Source organism: Monomorium pharaonis, chromosome 4, assembly GCF_013373865.1.
Source record: "Monomorium pharaonis isolate MP-MQ-018 chromosome 4, ASM1337386v2, whole genome shotgun sequence".
In the NCBI taxonomy this organism is placed as follows: domain Eukaryota; kingdom Metazoa; phylum Arthropoda; class Insecta; order Hymenoptera; family Formicidae; genus Monomorium; species Monomorium pharaonis.
This window is the reverse complement of record NC_050470.1, coordinates 18,270,850-18,282,678: the sequence shown is the minus strand read 5'-3', so window position 1 is coordinate 18,282,678 and position 11,829 is coordinate 18,270,850. Positions and strand designations below refer to the sequence as shown.

The 11,829-nt window shown below is 40.6% G+C and overlaps 2 protein-coding genes across 2 annotated transcripts; one reads left to right on the top strand and one right to left on the bottom strand.

The window, feature by feature from the left end:
• The first annotated feature begins 2,930 nt into the window (after window positions 1–2,930).
• Window positions 2,931–3,761, top strand: LOC118645368 (cilia- and flagella-associated protein 57-like). Its single transcript, XM_036286243.1, has one exon. It carries the CDS (start codon window positions 2,931–2,933, stop codon window positions 3,759–3,761), a length of 831 nt encoding a protein of 276 aa, XP_036142136.1.
• Window positions 3,762–8,925: 5,164 nt separating this feature from the next.
• Window positions 8,926–9,630, bottom strand: LOC118645367. The gene has a single exon (XM_036286242.1). It carries the CDS (start codon window positions 9,628–9,630, stop codon window positions 8,926–8,928), a length of 705 nt encoding a protein of 234 aa, XP_036142135.1.
• Between the last annotated feature and the right edge of the window lie 2,199 nt (window positions 9,631–11,829).

Below are 11,829 nucleotides of genomic sequence, written 5' to 3'. Positions count from 1 at the left end.
CATGACCATATATGGTCATAACCGCGCGCATCCGGCTCGCGGGAAATATTCGCGAGCTTAGCAACAATTGCCAAGATGCAAATATGCATTTCCGGTGGCATAATCGTTGCTAAGCTGAACTTCGCTAAATTCCATGCGATGCCCGGTGCGTTGACCTGTGCGATGGTCGGCATCGCACGAGGCATGCTACTTGACACCTCGCGATAACGAGCCTTTCTCGGCGAGCTATTCTAACATCTTTCTTAATTCAGATTTAATATTACTATATTATCTATTATTTTACTATAATATTTAATTTTACTATCGGTTGTGAATGCCTCGCTCACAACAATACAATAAAGAAATTAATAGCATACCTTGCTTTCAATGCGTAATATTAACAGTTCATAATAAAAATGTTTATAATATCAAACCTTAATTAAGATTTGAAAAAATTGTGCAAGATTATTGTATTCTTTTTCGTATTGAATATTCTTTTCGGATAGTTTCTTTAGAATAGCAGAATGTTGTTGCAGCGAGCTTATTAGCTCCAAAAAATGTGAATTAGCCCAAATAGCTCCAAAACTGTGTTTTAAACTCCCAAAGGTGATTCTAGATGAACGATTCTAGCAGCTCCACGTTGAGTAATAAACTTAATTTATTAGAGAAAATGAGAGATCTCTCATCTAGAGGGTAGTGCTTCGCACCAAGTTACGCGCAGCGCGAGGCACCACCGCTGCTTTTTTTACGCGAGACGTGTGCAAAAATCCGTAGTTATCGGATTCAATAACAGCTGAACCGATGGATTTCTTAATAGGCTTAATGGATAGATTAGTAGTTATTCTATGCGGGTTCTACGGTCGGGTGCTGGAGGGGTACCGCGGGGGGAAGGTAAATCAAATGGGAAATGAGGGGGGGAAAGGAGTGGGGGGCCGTATAGAAATTTTGACGAGAAAATTGTACACGGTTGCAACCGGGTGCTCCAAAGGGGGTCGAGGGGGGAATGTAAATCAGGTGGGAAACGAGGGGTGGGGTATAGGAGAGGGGGATTTTGTGCCGGATGAAAAGGGTGTGTTGTATCCCTGGTCTCGGGATACAGTGCGGGACCGCTGCCGATGACTCCTCGGGATAGGTTTCCAAAAGATAACGCCGAGAGTTGATAACAAGAGATATATATTTGTTCTTCCTTTACAATTTCTTTAGCGAACCCGAAAGATGTATAACTAAGTACAGTTTGTAGATTCGACGAGCGACATAAACTCGTCGCTACTATCATTAATAATGAGCCCACTCGTGCTCTTTCCGCGGCCTTTATATACTCAGCTTTTCGGCTTGTTACGAAGGGATGTCACTCGCGGTCACGGGTCTTTGGACCGTGCACTAGCTTAGCCAGCAATTGCTAGCTAGGCGCATTCCACCGGAAATCAGGAGATTTCGGGTGGCAAAATGAGTAGTAACCGGATATGTTGCCCGGTGCGATGTCCGGTGTGAAGGCCGGTGCGATGCCCGGTAGCAAGGCCGGACGGTGTCGTCGCGCGAGGTGTCACTCGACACCCTTATCGTTATTGCGAGTAAAGTTTGTGTGAGTGTCGCGCACTCACAACATCCCTCCCCCTTATTGAAAAGAAAACGAGGGGGGCTGAGTTTTCGCAACTAATAGATTACGCTATTTTATCGCTTTTCGCGTAGTGAAAAACTCTATACTGACTATACTAATCGCTATTCCTTTATTGTTTTACACTAATAATTACATACCATACGTAGCTGGTATTGCTCGTTCTCAGATTCGCGTACACATAAGTTTAAAACTTTTCAAAACTGAACATGTTCATATCCAGGGTCTCATTTATGGCCTCTTCTTCGTCGAGGAATATCTCGATGTAGATTCCGGCAGTCTCTGGCAGGGCGCACGTCCATTTGCACTTTTCCGCACTTGAAGCACTGGGTGATCGTTTCCCAATGTTCGTCAGGTGAGAGCTGCGTCCGGTATCCGTGTGCCGATGGATCTCGTATTGTGCAATAAAGCCGGTATCGTTGGCGATAACAGCTTCGGCATCATCTTCTTCAAGGAAACTCTGTTTCCACTAGACATCTCTCCGTTGGTTGGAGACAGATGCTTCGTAAAAGTCTCCCGTACCCTTTCTGGGTGGTCCAATGGGCGCACTCCATCGATGGGCTGACTGAGTTCGAATTCCACAGGAATTTTCATCCTGTCCTTGAAGTTGGTGTGTATGCCCTGGAAACTCTATGTCACCGGGGTAATTTGTGGGGCTGGTTCCGCCTGGCTGCTGCTGTTCTTGTTCTTGAGCTTGAACTTTGTTTACCGTTGGGGCAAAGGTATGTGGGTGATCTTTTCAGTAGAGAGAGTAAAACTAATAATGATTACGTATACGGGGTATACCTCACCGAGGAGGGTACTAAACTCGGTGACAAACAATTCGACGTGGGAAGAGACGAGATTAAAATAGGCGATACGAGATACGTCGGTACACCTGGCTTATACGAATTGATCTTCAAGAGAATTCCCGATGACGCTGTCTACACGAAAAACGATTTAAAAACGTACAAGAGTATACTGCTGACGACGAACGCTCATAGACGCGGTCGTAGCGCGAGTAAGCCAGTCATGGGTAACAAGGGCTACAAGTACACCGCGATTATCGGACCGCTTATACGCGGTGATAAGAGGACGATGACGGGTGCTGGCGTACTCAACGTTCCATCCGGCATGAGAGTAACCGACAATCGAGTCGATTACGTTTACTGGGACGATCCTAACGAATTGATCGATCGTCTTCGATTACTCGACGCTTCTCGTCGCGCCGGCAACAACGCTCACGACAACGAGATCCTGTCGATAATTGAGGAACTACGCGAGGCGGGACTAATTATAAATTGAATCGTCGGCCACGATAACAGTACAGTTCGAACGCGACGACGACGACGACGAGATGACGTCCGTGAATAAATTCGACATGTCTCTGACGGGGAGACGCGACAACGAGACATTCGCTACGCGTTCGTCGATTGAATCTTTGAAGCGCTACGTGCACAATAACGCGTTGCGTATGAACAGGGATAATTACGACGCGAACAAACGTAAGATACAACGATTGGAATCCCCCGTTGACAACGCAGACGCGACGAATAAGAGCTACGTCGATCTCAATCTACAAAAAACGGCCAACATACGGGAATTAAAAGAAACCACTGACAATAATAGCTCGACGTTGGACTCGCTCGGGAAAAGGATACAGGACTTACAAAGTTTATTCGACAGAAGCCTCGCTCAAATCATCTCTAACAAATTAAGCTTGGAAACCTTTCAGAACGAGTTACGGAAATTAAAGGAATTGATCGATAAAAATGTGAGAGAACACGAGGATATGTTGCAGAAATTGCAGAAAACGCTTGAGGTAAAGATAAACGATCTCAACGTAAAGTACGAAAATAAAATACGAGAATCGAAAGATGCGTTTTCACAGAAGGTTGAAAAATTAGAAAAGGAATTGCAAGACCTACCGACAACGTATGAAAAAAAGTTAAACAATCTCGACGCGAAATATGAAACGCAGATTATACGGAATTTGAAAAACACGATCGACAGTAGTCTGAAGGATCTGTTGGTTTTGAGAACGGAGACCAACGCGCAGGGAGAAAACCTATGCTGTTTGCGAAATATTGTGAAAGATTTGATTGCGACGTTGGAGGCTGATATTCACGACATTGCCAACAAACATAAAAAACATAAACAACTGCAGGGCCTTCGGAATCTGTTATAATTGAGATAATGAGCGCCGACAAACGAAGACTCGTGAACGAACTGCACGCACCAGCCCGTAAAAACTTTCCACGACGACGAGTAGTGGTACGCGGATACGACGATCTATGGCAGGCCGACGTAGTGGAGATGCGTCCCTACGCGCGAAACAACAAAGGACATAATTACATTTTGACGGTTATCGACGTTCTGAGCAAATACGTGTGGGCATTTCCGCTCAAATCAAAGAACGGGAAAGAAGTTGCGTCGGCGCTATCGAAGATATTTCGCGAAAACGCGCGACATCCAAAAAATTTACAAACGGACGAGGGAAAGGAGTTTTACAACGCTAATGTGCGTCAAATTCTCGACGAGTATCGTGTGAATCATTATTCGACGTATTCGGTAATGAAAGCGTCCGTAGTGGAGAGATTTAATGAAGAACGACGCACGCTGAAGAACGACATGTGGAAAATGTTCATGCTTAACGGATCTTACGTATGGATCTACGCGCTACCAAAGCTAGTGTCGTCTTACAATCATCGAAGACATCGAACGATCGGCACGCAGCCAGCGAACGTAACACCGAGCGTCGCCGAGAGGCTCCTATGTACGGTATACAGTCACGCGAAGATCGTCGCCCCGGCGAGATTCAAGATCGGCGAGCCCGTGCGCGTCAGCAAATTTAAAACGATTTTTGAAAAAGGTTACACACCGAATTGATACACCGAGGTATTTCGCGTAGCCAAAGTGCAACAAACGAATCCGGTGACTTACCTTCTTAAGGATTATCGTGGCGAACCGATAGCCGGAGGATTCTACGAACAAGAGTTGCAGCGAGTCGCCAATCCCGACGTTTATCTGGTTGAAAAAGTTCTACGCAAAAAGGGCGACGAGGTTTTTGTGAAGTGGTTAGGAATGGATAAATCGCACAATTCGTGGATTAAAAAAACAGACGTAGTGTAAAAACGTTTTATTATAATCATGTATTACATAATATATTCAAATATATATAATACTATTTCAATGTATGTATGTGTGTTATTATTGAGACACCCTATAATGTCCCCACGGCAGAGTTTCCGTCGATTCGGGCGGGATGTACCGCTTGTCGTCGTAAGGACTAAGAGCGATTTTCATTTCGGAGAACGTGTACAGGGTGCTTCCGCGACCTACACATCATTAAGTCGGGTTGTCTATTGAGAGGCGCATGCTTTACCGGTAAGGTAATACCGGCAGGATAAGATTAAATTGCAAGTCCAGCGGGGAATGAGGCAAAAGAAATTGAATTTTATAACTTGTTATAGTATAAAATTCAATAATATAATGTACAATATATATTTACTAATTAAATAATAATATCTAATCTAATCTAATAAAATTTGATAAATATATTATATTTGAACAAAAAATATTTTTTATCTTGAAACGCTTATATAATAAATGTTTGACATGTAACCAATTTCTTCTAAGTGTAAAACAATTTTACATTTTTACAATATTTTATAGGTTGGCATCCATTTAAACAACAAAAATTTATACCTGACAATATGTCACAATGCTTAAATTTTTGTGAATGGTTTATTGAACACGTAAGTTTGTTTTCTAATATTTTATTGCAATATATTGTCGGCTATCTTCTTGCGTTATTAATTTTATATTAAATTGTTCAATTTATACAGATGGATTTCAGTGATACCAAAAATTTATTTAGTTTTGAAAAACATTCTCTGACAAAGTATTTTTTAGAATCAATAGCTGCATAATCTGACATATTGCGTTACTATATACGCAATCCATACTGTACGTATAAAAAATATTTAAGACCGATGGACTATGAATACGTGGCTAGAAGCGTTTCACATTATCGACTTCGAATTTGTTCAAGAAAATATGGATGCATGTTTATTATTCAGAATTTCTTTTCCATCGTTTCAATAAACTTTTTGAAGACGTGCCACTTGCGAATAAACTAGAAATGATATTTCAACAGAATGGATATCCCGCCCTTCGTTTTTGGCTAGAATCAGTTTAATTCAAAAATTTTATTAGAGTGGGAGATCGAACTGCATGGTCTTCAGAAGTGCTCATTATTCTTTGGAATTCATACCTATGAACTTTTTGTGGGACTTCTTAAAAAATAAAGTATATAAAACATTGCTGAAAAATTACAAAATTCTAAAAAAATGAAATTTCTAAGATGTGCAGAAATTACTCCTGCACATTGAATAAAATGAGAGAAAATTTTATGCACATAATTGTATTATATTTAGAAGAAGTGGTTACATTAAACATTTATTATAAGCATATTTTTAAATAAAAAATATTTAACTTTGTTTTATAAATTTGTTGTCATTTGTTTAATGTTTATTAATTTTAATTGTTTAATGTTTATAAATTTAATTATTACGACATTATTAATATTTGTATTATTAAACATATCTATACTATTAAACATATTTTTTATTTATATTATGTAAACTATTCCTGAGTAAAATCCGATTCCCCTTGTTTCACTCACCGTCGGACTTGCAATCTGAGTTCTATTTTCGAATTTATATGAAAAATTTTCGCATACGAAAGAGGCGCTATAACTTTTACTAATTGATACATACCTTTTAGTTGTCATTATCAGTGAACGCGCAAGCATCACTTTCGTACGCAAAAATTTTTCGTAGGAATCATTTTCCGTAGAAAACCTCAGATTGCAAGTCCGATGGTGAAGCAAGGGGGGGAGTCGGTTTTTACTCAAATATAATTCAATAATATAGATGAAAGATAATAGTTTAATAGTATAGATATGTTTAATAATACAAATATTAATAATACCGTAATAATAAAATTAATAAACATTAAACCATTGAACAAATAATACAACAAATTCATAAAACAAAGTTAAATATTTTTTATTTAAAAATATGCTTATAGTAAATGTTTAATGTAACCACTTCTTCAAGTATAATTCAATAATACAGATAAAAAATATGTTCAATGATATAAATATTGATAATAATATAATAATAAAATTAATAAACGTTGAACAAATAATACAATTTAATTTAAACACAAAACAAGGTTAACATTTTTTATATTCAAATATAATAATAATAAGCTTATAATAAATGCTCAATGTAACCACCATCTTCTTCTAAACATAACGCGACCCTGCGCATAAAATTTTCTCTTACTCTATCCAGCATGGCAGGAGTGATTTCTGCACATGCGTTGCGTATTCTATTTTTTAAATCCTCTTTATTTATTGGTAGAGTTTGATATATTTTATTTTTTAAAAAGCCCCATACAAAAAAGTCCATAGGCGTAAGATCCGGAGAACGTGGTGGCCATTCCTGAGGACCATGAAGTCCGATCCATCTTCTAGGAAATTTTTGATTTAATACTCTTTTCGCCAAAAGAGATGTATGGGCGGGATGTCCATCTTGTTGAAAGATCATATCTAGCCTATTAGCTAGTGGAACATCTTCCAAAAGCTCATCAAGCCGGTGGAGAAGAAATTGTGTATAATACTGTGCATCCACATTTCCATCGATAAATTCAGGGCCAATGACGTGATTTTCTATGACTCCAAGCCACACATTTAGAGTCCACCTGCCTTGAATATTTGTTTCTTTTATACAGTGTGGATTGTGCTGTGCATAGTGATGTTCATTATGACGATTTATGCATCCATCACTTCCGAAAACTGCTTCATCACTCCAAAAAATATTTTTTAAAAAGATATCATTTCCAGCGTCATTGAAATCTACCTGTAAAAACTGAATAATTTAGTATAAAATTGACGATGCAAGTCGATAAATGACGTATCTGGTATAATATGTCTGGTCTTATAGAATAATAAAAGAATAGAAAATTTAAACTTACGTGATCAATAACCCATTCACAAAAATTTAAACGTCGTTGCATATCACCAGGTTTAAGTTTGTGTGTTGTATGTTGTTTAAATGGATGCAAACGCAGCGAATGTTTAATTATTTTATGCACCGTAACATGATGCATATTTAAATCTGTGGCAATTGCTCTTGTGCTTGTATGAGGATTTGCCTCAAGAGCTTGTTGAACAGCTTCAATTGCCCCTTGGTTTCTTTGTGGAACATGGATCGGCTTGCTTGATTTATAAAATTGCCCATTTGTTTCTAATCGTTGATGAAGACAATGAAAAAAACCGTGGTCTGGGTGTCGTCTGTCCGGAAACCTTTGGATGTAAAGAGCAGCTGCTTGCCTTTGATTTTTTCGACACTCGCCGTAAATAAGAATCATGTCTGTTAATTCTCTAAACGAATAATGATTTTGTTCCGGTTCCATTATGATATATTTTAAATTTTAACGCGTTTTAACCTCTGTGACTCACGCTAATGTCTGTCAAATAGAAACGATCGAGAGACTACGACGCGAGAAGTGCAGGGACAAACAATTGGATAAACAACATATAGCGTCTAAACAGAAACGATCGAGAGGCTACGACGCGAGAAGTGCAAGGAGTGCAGGGACAAACAATTGAATAAACAACATATAGCGTCTATTAAAAGTCAAATGCAGTTAACAAACATGATCCTTATCTATATCGAATAGAAAAAATCAAACGTAGTGACAGCATTTTGCGCTCCAAAATTTTCGAGTGACATCCAGACTACGATTTCTTTTATTATCTCTGTGAAAGACTTTTTTTTTATGAAAACAAGTGGACAATCTTTTCAATCCAGCAGGTCTAATCATGTTCTACAAAAGAACCAAGACTTATTTGCCTTCTTACGAATTAAAGTATTAATTTTTGGAAAATAAATTATAAAAAATAGAAATCGTAACTTATTGTCAGAGATTACTCTCCTTATAATTAAGCAAAAGACACTATTTTATGTGCAGGATTGCGTTAAAAAATTTTGGTTACAGCAAATAAACATTATATAGGCATATTTAAAAAAAATGTTTTATAATTATTAATATGTTTTATAATTATAATTTTAAATATTTATTAAATTTTATTTATATTAGGTTAAGTCAGATATTTGTATCATTAAATATAGATTTTTATCATATTATTAGTTATACATTGTAACAGAATGTTAAATTCAATTTCTTTTGCCTCATTCCCCGCTAGACTTGCGATTTAATCTTATCCTGCCGGTATTACCTTACCGGTAAAGCATGCGCCTCCCAATAGGCAACCCGACTTAATGATGTGCAGGTCGCGGAAGCACCCTGTACACCTCGTGCAGCCTGGATCGTACGCTCGACTGACGACGCGTCATTTCTATATCATTTCGTAGACATCGCATAAAATCGTCGAACGTTATCGTTCTCTCCACCACATTTTTCTTCACACCCTTAATTTTCTTCGTGTTCCTCCCCCCAAAAACTCTCGTGGCGTACATCTTCGCCCTCAAACCTACAAATTTCGTCATAATAGCGCCGCAATTCTCGTCCTTCATCAAACCCGGTACACTCTTATTCACCAACGGCATAGCATACGGATTATTCTCCGAAAAGTTGCTCGTGTCGAATCGATCGATAAAACGTTTCATATCCTCGTAAACATCGTAACATTCAATGAAATATATCAAGCTATCCGTATCCGTGTACATGATTTTACATTTGTCTCGATACAAAGGCAACATATAATCGTAATGAAATTCGTATAAGCGCGTTTTAGCTATTTCTAAAATAGTCATACCAACGTACAACGGTTTATTCAGCGTCACCTCTAAGCGACGCAATTCAATGGCCATCAGATCCTCAGCGAAAATGCTTCTGCTGTGGAAGTTCGGTTTGGCGATTAACGCCTCCGCTCCGTGTCTACCCTTCCAACTCGTCACGAGACGCACATCCACACGATCGCGTACATTTTCCATGGTCTTTCCAAATACCGCGTTATTCATTAGCTTATACATATTTCTCTCGAACTCGTTTTTCGCGCCAATTCTAAATCTCGTATTCAATTCTATGTAATGTGACGTGGCGCATCCGGGCGCCCGTCACAAGGGCACAGGACCGACCGAGAGGGTCGATCGGGGGCGACTCCTCGCCGAACCGAGGGGGATGGCGTGTCGAAAAAAGACGCATATCCGTTACCGAACATGACCGGCATTTTAGATAAATTGCGATCGGCGCGATATATATCAACCATCGATTTAAGTCAGGCATACTTCCAAATACCGCTAGCAGAAGAAAGTCGTGAGATTACCGCCTTTAGCGTTCCCGGGAAGGGGTTGTATCACTTTACCCGCATGCCGTACGGACTTACGGGGGCCCCGGCAACCTTTCAAAGGTTACTGGATCGCCTAATCGGGCCTGAAATGGAACCCTTCGCATTCGCGTACTTAGATGACATAGTAATAGTCACTCCGACGTTCGACGAGCACGTAACTTGGCTGCAACGGGTAATAAGTAAAATAAAATCCGCTGGGTTAACGATCAACCCCGATAAATGCGAATTTTGCAGATCACAAGTAAAGTATCTCGGGTTTATTGTACAACAGGAAGGTTTAACGGTGGATCCCGAAAAAACGCGCCCTATTTTAGAATACCCGGCACCGCGTAACATAAAACAGCTGCGGAGATTCCTGGGTATGTCTTCTTGGTACCGAAAATTTATACCGCAGTTCGCGACGCTTAGTCAACCCCTGACCAGCCTTTTGAAGAAAGGCAGGCGCTGGGGGTGGGGGGAAATTGAGGATCGCGCGTTCGAACAGATCCGCGAACAGTCAGTGACGGCGCCGACACTCGCATGTCCGAACTTCGAGTTACCGTTTATGTTACAAACCGACGCGAGTTCAGTTGGTTTAGGGGCAGTATTAACGCAGAATATCGAGGGTACCGAACGAGTCATCGCGTTTGCTAGTCGCGTATTATCCGATCCCGAAACGAAATATTCAGTCACAGAACAGGAGTGTTTGGCCGTGGTTTGGGCAATACACAAATTTAGACCTTACTTAGAAGGATATAAGTTCACAGTTGTGACTGACCATAGTAGTCTGCGATGGTTGCACAACCTTAAAAATCCTACGGGCAGATTAGCGAGATGGGCTCTCGAGCTATTAGAATATGACTACGTGGTAGAATATCGCAAGGGTGCACTCCATCACGTACCCGACGCGTTATCGCGTATGTTCGAAGGAGAGAACGAGATCGTTGTGAACGCGGTGATAGACGTCGTAGATTGCGGGGACACGCGAGATGAGTGGTACCGAAAAAGATTTAAGGAAGTAGTTACCGACCCCAAGCGATACGGGCATTGGAGAATTGTAGATAAGCAACTATATTTTCTAAGGGCACGACCGGTGATTTCCGATATCGTAGAAGACCTTGATCGATGGAAATTAGTGCTACCGCTGGAGTCCCGCTTCGAGGCACTACGCGAATCGCATGACGCCCCACAGGCGGGACACTTAGGAGTTGAGAAAACTTATCAGCGTCTTGCCGTCTCTTATTTTTGGCCTAATATGTTCCGCGACGTCGCCAGGTATATTCGGGCGTGTGACATATGTCAACGCACTAAAGTCGAACAGGCTAGCCCTGCCGGATTGATGGGACGCAGGGTAGTGGAAGGGCCGTGGGTCGCAGTGGCCGCAGATATAGTTGGACCGTTACCGCGAAGTAAGGCTGGATTTCAATACCTGCTGGTTATTCAGGATCTGTTTACGAAATGGGTGGAATGTAAAGCCTTGAGGGCAGCTACCGGCCCAAAAATTAGGGAAGCCCTAGAAGAATTAGTGATATCGCGATAGGGAACCCCGAAAGTCCTTTTGACGGATAATGGAACCGAATTCATCAACAAAATTATGAAAGATTTTGCCGAGGAAAACCGGATTACGCATACGACGGTACCGCCATACCACCCGCAAGCGAACCCGGTGGAACGCGTGAATCGTATATTGAAAACTATGATAGTCGCGTTTATTAAGAAAGATCATCGGGAGTGGGACCTACACCTTGCAGATCTCCGTTTTGCTTATAATACCGCCTTTCACTCGTCCTTGGGAACATCTCCAGCGTTTTTAAATCTGGGACGCGAACTGTTACCGAAGGAATTATTACGCGATCGAGATAAAGATACTACCGAAGTCGTTCCGGGGGAT

Coding starts and splice junctions, on each gene's coding strand:
- LOC118645368 (XM_036286243.1), top strand. CDS start 2,931: ATGACGTCCGTGAATAAATTCGACATGTCTCTGACGGGGAGACGCGAC.
- LOC118645367 (XM_036286242.1), bottom strand. CDS start 9,630: ATGAATAACGCGGTATTTGGAAAGACCATGGAAAATGTACGCGATCGT.